The sequence below is a fragment of the Pseudopodoces humilis genome, chromosome 7 (assembly GCF_049639895.1).
Source record: "Pseudopodoces humilis isolate 2021_Gansu_Grassland_sample_001 chromosome 7, ASM4963989v1, whole genome shotgun sequence".
Lineage (NCBI taxonomy): Eukaryota > Metazoa > Chordata > Aves > Passeriformes > Paridae > Pseudopodoces > Pseudopodoces humilis.
The window spans coordinates 40,825,224-40,833,937 of NC_142206.1; the positions used below are offsets into that span (position 1 = coordinate 40,825,224).

The 8,714-nt window shown below is 45.4% G+C and overlaps 1 protein-coding gene across 5 annotated transcripts in view; it reads left to right on the plus strand.

The window, feature by feature from the left end:
- Nucleotides 1-8,385, plus strand: part of ESRRB (estrogen related receptor beta) — a 122,108-nt gene extending 113,723 nt beyond the window's left edge. For 4 of the 5 annotated variants that reach the window (XM_005520242.3, XM_088058193.1, XM_088058190.1 and 1 more), the window contains 2 exons: nt 1,532-1,801; nt 7,885-8,385. In XM_005520242.3, coding sequence (XP_005520299.2) covers nt 1,532-1,801; nt 7,885-8,129 — 515 coding nt within the window. In that variant the 3' untranslated portion in view covers nt 8,130-8,385. Of the gene's footprint in view, nt 1-1,531; nt 1,802-4,283; nt 4,366-7,884 lie in introns of those variants that run through there. The other variant, XM_088058191.1, reaches the window with a different exon arrangement.
- Nucleotides 8,386-8,714: the final 329 nt, after the last annotated feature.

The window sequence follows — 8,714 nt, forward strand, 5'->3', positions numbered from 1 at the left end:
GCCTGATAAGGGAAATTGGATGTCCAAGGGCTGCCAGGCCATTATCACCCTTTGCTTCCCCTGGCAACACAAACACAAAACATGGCGTAGAGATAAATAAATACCACTAACCCACCCTTCTGCCTTCCCTTCCCCAGCTGAGATAGTGCAGATAGAAAAAGAGATCCCACAGTCAGTCAATATAGCAATCATCAGCTCTTTTGTTAATTGCCAACTTGATAACAAGAGAAATCAAATTATCATCATGGTGGCTGTCTACATCAGCCCCGATGTGGGGCCAAGAACTGTGAGCAGGGTGGGGTGTGGGATAAGGAAGTCCAGCTGAGCCAGGCAAGCTGGGAGGCTTCTGCATAGAGGCTCATGAGTTCACAGGTCTCTTGGTGATCCCCAAGGCTTCATAAGCACCTGGGGAGAAAACTGCCTGGAGAGGCTAGTACAGCATCACCTTCCCAGCTGAGGCATGCCAGGGTGTCCCATTCTTTCACAGCTCTAGGAACCTTTAGAAGCAAGAGGCTGTCAAAAAAGTGTAATTTCTGCATGTCCATGGTGGGCAAAAGCTGCCTAGAGAGGACCAACACACGGTGCTTGACATTCCTGTTTGTAATGACTGTTAGTGTGCCCATCTCAGGATCTTTCATGGTCTGGCTGTCAAGGGTACCAGGTATGGAGGGCATAGCAGACAGTTTTACTTCCCATGCCCTTTTTCCCTGCCTTGAAGTGGACCTTACCTATTTTTTTTTGTCCTCTCCACTTTCTCAAGTGGACTCTGGGGCTGTCAGGGTATATCTTTGCTCTTTCTGTATTTGGTAAGAATATTTGGTTTGGTTCATTGTGGGGGCTGGTTCCATTGCTACTAGGTTTGGCTCCGATTTAGGTACTTGTATGGCACAACAAAGGTATTTTTGTCTCTGGGTAAGGTTGTAGGCAGAGCTGCTGGTATGGAGATCAGAGTGCAATGAGGAATAGGAGGATTCTGATCACAAATGTATTTATTTTTGAACACATTTTGGTGCTCTGTTGTGGCAGGACTTTTTCTCACCCTTGCCAAAATGTGAGATTGTAGTATACTTGTAATTCAGGCCTGTGTCATTCCCTCCTGTCCCATCAGAAGCCCTCTCTTCTGCCATCTGGAGCTCTTCTCTGTTCATTTTCCAGCTAGGACAGACTAAATGGGCTGCAATACAGACCAACAGAGGAAGAGAGGGGAGGTAATGTGGTACAAAAGAGTTGCTGATATGAAAGAAGCAGTGGTCATTGAAAAGAGGTTGTCACCAACCTTGGGCTCCCATAAATGCAGTCAGAGCATCAGAACTCCTGTTTGAGGCTGTGGGTGGGCATAGGAGCAAAGGGAAGGGTAAGGTCTGTGTGTGCTGATTGCCACAGAGACAGGGTCACTTTAGTGAGTTTTTTTGGGTTATTTTTTAAAGCAGCAGGCCAGTAGAAAGAGTGATGGTTTGAATCTCAGGGAAACTAAAGACCTAGAGGCTTTGCTGCACACCCATTTGACCCTGCTTGTCTTTTGCCCTGTTAGGGTTCTCCAACCTCTCCCTTGGAGACCAGATGAGCCTTCTGCAGAGTGCCTGGATGGAAATTCTCATCCTGGGCATTGTGTACCGCTCCCTGCCGTATGAGGACAAGCTGGTCTACGCTGAGGATTACATAATGGATGAAGAGCACTCTCGTCTGACAGGGCTGCTGGAGCTCTACCTGGCCATCCTACAACTGGTGCGCCGCTATAAGAAGCTCAAAGTGGAAAAGGAGGAGTTTGTCACGCTCAAAGCTCTGGCCCTCGCCAACTCAGGTACAGCCCTGGCCCAGCCAGTCATGCAACCAGCCAGTCAAGGCTCATGCTGTTATTTGACCTGGGAGGAGACTAGGGCCTACTGCCTAAGAATCTCTGCCTGTGTCATGCAACATTCACAAAGCTCTGCTCAAAGCTGGGAAACGGGGAGAAATGAGGCTTACTGCTTACTTAGCTGTGCTCTGACCCTGTAGTAGGGAGTGGAACAGAAAGGGATGGACTGATTGCTGGTTTCAAGCAGTAAAAAGAGCTGTGGAGGCCTTTTCCACTAGCAAGCTGACTCCAGTGCCATGAGCTCAGAAAAGGGATGTGGGCCACACTTGCATCACCTCAGTAGTGTTGGTCAGACACAGCAAACAGGCAAACTCTCGTCCCAGTCTCAAAAAGCTGTGGTGTTGGGACTGCCTGGCCCTGTCCTGGAGATGCTGAGGTACCAGAGACACTGAACTCCCCTTTAACTGGGAGACAGTGTGGATGTAGATTGCAGCCCTCAATCCAGCAGGCTACATTGTATCAAAGCCAGCCAGACACAAATTTGTTCAGGAGTCCCATCTGAAAGAGAAACTGCTGAAGCTACTGTGTGACAAGGGCTCCCTCTACATCCCCTGAGTCTCATTGTCTCACATCAGGTCTCTGCCAAATTTGCATCATGCAGGTCACAGAATTCACCTTTGCAGTCCAGCTGGGAAACCAGTATCTGTGTTTGACTAAAGGCACTTTACAGAAAAACATCCAGTGTGAAGCCGGAAGGATTAAAAGAGGGGGAATCTTCATTTTGTTTGGCAGCTGACTCTAATAATCATTCTCTCAGTTTAAAAAAAACAAAACAAAAGGCACCATATCTTAATGTCTGTTTGCCTGAGTTCAGCTTTGGAAGAATGATCTTTGTTGAGCTGTGTCCTATGGCTCTGGGTCTTTTTATACCTGACAGCTTGACACGATAAACTTCCTGTTCCATAGTTGTGTTCCGTGGCTATGGATATATTACTTCAAGTGTAAGCATGTGGCCCAGGATTCTGTGAGGCTGCCTAACCATTTTACACCATTCTGTCCCAGTTTGCCATTCACCCACCCCTCAGCAGTAGCAATTTAAAAAAAAAATCCTTACAGCTCATCGATAAAAACGTTGAGTAGCAGCTGGTATTTTTACTGATCCCTCTGGATTTCCATGAGAAAACTCCTTCTTCAGGGATGATTCACCACTGATAGCTACTGTGAGATCTGTCATCTAGCCAGTTACTAATCAATTGAAAGTGTTCTTTATTGATATTGCATAGTGCTAATTTTTTAATGAGAATGTCCTGTGGTCCTAAGCCTTATAAAGCCTTATAAAAACCTAAGTCTATTATATCTGTGCAGTTAACTTTATCAACCAAACTTGTAATCTCATCAGAGAATGAAATGAAGTTTGTTTGAGAAGACCTCTCTTCCCAAGTATCATGTTGACTGGCAGTAAAATCACAGAATCATTTATGATGGAAAAAACCTTTAAGATCACCACTTCCAACTATTAACCCAGCACTGCCAAGTCCAACACAAAACCATGTCCCGAAGTACAACATTTGCATGTCTTATAAATGCCATCCTATTAGACTTAATTGAATGTCAACTTTAGTTTTTCCTTTATTTTTGCCCTGGTTCACATGAGGCTAGCATAGAAATTATCAGATATGACTTAGGAAAATATGTGCATCATTAGAATATTTCCAGTCATCTTGAATTTCTTAAAAATACCAAGACTCATTAATCTGCCCTAGATGACCCTCAGCCAGCATTTTTAGTACCCCTAAAGCCAAGTTACCCAGCTCTGCTGATTTCTGTGAAGTTTGTCCTAATAGTACTAATATCTTCTTGCATAAACAGACTATGAAGTCTTCATCATCCTCATATAACACAGGTATATAAATATAAATTCTCTTTTCTAAATAAGACAGAAATACTTACAGAGGACTTCTATCTACTCTGCACTGCTATTAACAGGTTAATCATCTCCAGATGAAAAGGCCCCCCTACAAATGATCATTTTTCTTCTATTCCTTAAATATTTATAAAACTTCTTTACTGTCCTTAGCCCTTCTAGCCATGGCTTTTCTTCCTATGTCCTTCATTTCCCTTATCGTTTTTCTGCGCTTCATAACTTTGTTCCATTTTACAATTTCTCATATATTGCTATTTTAGTTTTAATTGCTGCCTTCACTTTGCCACTGAACCAGGATGGGCAGATGGCCAAGGCTAGCCTCTCTCAGTGCAGTGGTGGCCATGGGTGATGTAATCTACTTGCAAATGAACCTGTCTACCTGGAGGGTCACAGGATTAAAAAGGGAGAAGGCTCCTCAGAGAGGCTGAAGTGCTAAGGTAGCAGTTGTGACAGGAGAAGTGCCACACTGGGACATTCACTTGGCCCATGTTGTGGACAGTGCTGTCAAGTTCTTCACAGTGCAACAGAAGCACTCTCTGCTGTTGTTGCTTACTGTGCTTTCAGGACTAAGCCCAGAGTAAACCTTATGAGGCAGTCTCCACAGGAGTGGAGTAACACTGAACAGAGAGCAGAACAACCAACATTCATCAGATGCTTTGGGGTTCCATTTCCCGTGCTGTGGAGCAAAGATACCAAGGTAAGGGTCAGGAGGCACAGGCCAAAGCATGTTCTCAGCTGGATGGAAAAAAAATGACTCTGACTTCACTGGTTTCTCCTAGTGCAGCTAGAAGTGTAGCTATGTAGGAGCATAATCCACAAAAGTCCTGCTTTGTTATTTGTATTAAATCATATGAAAGTAAAGCATGGGATTTTGTTTTTCATGTAATTAAAGCTTCTCACAACACAGAGGTAAGGAAGCTGGAATAGGGCAGGTGTATTTTTCTGTAGTAACTTAACATTGAACCTTCACATTCTTTTAATGCCAGTTATTTTTCTTAGTATATTTTTGACAGGCATAAACTTACAGAGCCTGCATGTATGTGCTTGCATGCAAACAGCCAATTCCTAAAATGAGAGGAAAGAAGTTTGGGCCGGGCTTCAGCTCCTTTGGATCAGAGATAGGGCTTAAAGATGAACACCTAGATTAGCATCTGTGCTACCTAAACCTGTTTCTGCCTTCCCTCCCCTATAGATAAATTCTGGGTGTAATTGGTCATGCAGACCTGTGTATACTTTGGTTTAGGTTAGACCCTTTGGTTCTAAGAATTCAAGCAAATGAAAATAGAAGTGGGAGCTCACTCACTCTTTACTAGAGAAGAAGCTGACAGTAGGCTGATCTCTGAGTCCTTGGTGTGAAACACCAACAACACACCTGCTGGGATTGGCAAAGATAATTCAAGGAAATTCTGCTGAGGGATGAATTCTGAATTCCCAGAGCAGCACCCAAGTCCCAAACAATATGATCACCCATTTTTTGATAGAATAGGGGTACTGCAGACTTAATTTGTTACCCTTCAGAGTCAGCAGTGCATTTTTAAGCATTCCTAAGTTCTCTTTCCTTAGGAATAAAAATTGAGTAACCTATGTATTAAGTAGCCCTTAGGTTAGCATACAGCACACATTCATTTTAGGACATTCCAATGTGGACAAAATTTATTTTCCCCTTTTTTTTTTCTGCAATGCATTTTAATGCTAAGATGGAGTGAGCAACGTCTAGATCTGGAAAAGGGATGCATAGCAAATTCTGTACTAATGGGTCCTGTGAGGTTCCCATTCCCATCAGAAGCTGCAAGAACAGTTAGGTGAGGAAGCAGTGGGCCTCATCCATTCTCACACCTGCCCTGTACCCCATGCCAGCCCTACTAGAGAAGGGCTGCTGGTATGAAGCAGCTAGGCCAGCTGACCCTCAGGGACATGGTCAGGCAGCCTGCCCCCACCTCAGTGCTCTGATAGCTGTAAAAATTCATAGCTATTGATTTCGTAATTAACAGTTTATCAATGCCATCGACACCAGTTCACTGATGGATTGCAAGGAAATTAATCCTGCAATGTTGTTTTATTTTTTGCAGTCAGCTGCCAATTTTGAGCTTCTTTCAGCCGCGTGTCGTGGGGGTGGGGCAGGCTTTGATCTTTATTTCCCCAGTCTCTTCACTGTATATGCTAAGTTATTTAGTGCTGTTAATTCTTGTCACCTTACAGAAGGCAGGTAGCAGAAGGGCAGTTTTGGGATTCTGTCTAGTGTACAGCAGCATCAGTATCCAAAGGCAGAGCACCTACTTGGCCCTGAAGCATGGCTCATTGCACAGTAATTCTAGCACTCGCTGGGATCTGCAAACTCTGACAGGCTGTGATTACTTCTCCCTTTTGTGCCCCTAGCCAGAAGGACATTAAGCAGAAAGGATAGAGGACACTCCAGCTTTTGATACTTCCAGTCTTCAAAATGACCTCTGCAACTTGGCAGGAAACAGATCCCACTCACTTCTCTTGGATTGTGTATGGAAATTTTTCAGAGGTGCTACCTGGCTGGGAGAAGTTGCCAGACTGACTTGGCAACATGCTTCTTCCCCTCTTCTTTCCAGAATCAACCTCTATGTCTAGCTCAGGTCAGTGTGATGACCTAGCAGCCCTCTTCTGAGCTTCTTTGCCTGGTCTCTTGGATAAAAAGTATAAAATGCATCAAGAATCATTCTTCAGTAGGCTTCTTAGGAATACTTCCCTTTAATACCTTCTTAATTAGTGCATTCCTTCTAAACAGCTTCTTAAACAGCTTTCTTGCTAGACATAATATTTTCCCAACTGTTGTAATACTTTATAAATCATGCATCATAAATAGCATTTTTACCACAAATATCTTACAAAATCCACAGTCTCTAATTTGTGTTGTGCTCTCCATAAAGATGACACATGTTTCTAGAGAGATTTTGGCACTTCAGTCAGCTTCCCTCCCCTTCACTGCTGTCACTCTGGGGAACCCATGTCCTCACATTTATGTTTGTGCGTAGGCTGAGCCAGAGCACTGCCACACTGCAAAGCCCAGGCTGTGATGGCAGGCGGTGCAACTACGTGTGTGCATGTGTGCTTGCCACACTGTCTCTCTTTGCCATTGCTTCTGGATCTGTTGCCTTGTGGCAGGAATCTTTATCAGTAGGTTCAGTATTAAGTCTCTGAACAACGAAGACGAGGCATCTGTGTCTCCAGTTCTGTCATGGTTTTGTAAGAAAGAAGCACATATCAGCAAGATGAAAAAGAAGAAAATCTGGTGATGCTGTGCCTCTCTGCTCTTCAGTGCTGCCCTCTGACACCATGATTTACCCACAAGTTTAGCAGTCTGTTTAAGCTGGCTGCCTATCTCAGCTCTGGACTGGGTCCTTACCAGCTAGCTACCTTTGCTTCATAGACTCTCCAGGGAGCCTTGCAAACCCTGCTAGCCCCTCCAACAGCTCATAGAAATCTAACAGGCAGCCTAAGGGAAGATGCCATTCAGGAGCCATAGGTTTCCTTTATTTCAGCAGGAAGCTCCTTGAGCAGCTGCTGGTGGTCTCTGAAAACAGGGCCATATGAACAAAGGTGGGTCTGGAAACACCCCTGGGCACGCTGGTTGTGACCTACTGGGGCTTTTCTGTCTTGCTGACACCCTTAGCAGCTGCACGGCAATTAGGCAGTTTAGACAGATGAAGCGCTATAGCAGCGTTAATTATTCTTAATGAGATTGCTCCCAAGCGGCAGCACAGCTGCTGCTGCCCCTTGCAGGGTGACTCTCCCCATAAGGAGCACAGAGGGCAAGTGGAAGTGCAAATCGCAAAGGCCCCTGCCTGACCCCTGCGTTGCATTGGGGTGGCTGGCAAAATGGCACGTGTGGCACCCACCTAGCCTTGGCAACCTTTACTGTCCCTGCACTGCTAGGGCCAACACGCTGGGCTGCTGCCACACTTCATGCAGCAGCACCACACCTGCCAGCAAGCTGTTTTTTTCTGCTTAAGAAACAAACCCTCACCCCCTGCCCTGGGTTGTGGGGGTGGAGTGGGGGTAACAAAAACAAACAACAACAAAAAAAAATCCCCACAAGAATAGATAAGAAGGAAAGAAAACATCATTAGCTTCAGAAACATAAAGGATTTCCTTTCTCATGTGTGACTCATCTGCTGTCTTTTCTCCCTCATCCCAGACTCCATGCACATAGAGGACATGGATGCAGTGCAGAAACTCCAGGACCTTCTCCACGAAGCCCTGCAGGACTACGAGCTGAGTCAGCGCAATGAGGAGCCCCGGCGAGCAGGCAAGCTGCTCCTGACCTTGCCTCTCCTGCGGCAGACAGCTGCTAAAGCTGTGCAGCACTTCTACAGCATCAAACTACAGGGCAAGGTTCCCATGCATAAACTCTTCCTAGAAATGCTAGAGGCAAAGGTCTGACAGCCCCAGCACCAGCTGACAGTGGCCGGGGAACAAACTAGAAACAAAGATGCAGACAACGGAGCAATCCAAACAGCAGCAGCAGCCACCGCCGGCTTTTATCTCCAATCATTTATTATGGAAGAATTATTTAATGTCTATCTGTCGGCGTGACTGCAGAATCTTGTGTACAGGAGGGGGGAAACTTTTAATCAGTCACCTGTTTCTCTTTTTTTTGTTGTTTTCTCTGTGGGAAATACCAGATTATGCTCTTGCACTTGTTGAGGCATCATTGGGGCTCAGCCCCTCTGATCAGTGATGCTCTCAGCGCTGTCCAGGCTGCCTGCTCCCCAGCTCCCTCTGCCAGTTCTGGAGGGGGACTGGGGACAGAAGCAGGAAGAGAGGAAGAATAGAGTCAATATAAACTTTATCTGGTGTTACGAGGGGTCAGTTAGAAAAGGAAGCAGCCATGGTCCTACTTTTTGTCACCTTTCTGCCTCTTACTATAGAGTAGATGCTCCTTTGGAGAACAATGCTGCTGGACCTCTCCTGAACAAACAGGCTGCCTCCCAGACTCCTCTAACACTTGTACATACAGGCCCCACT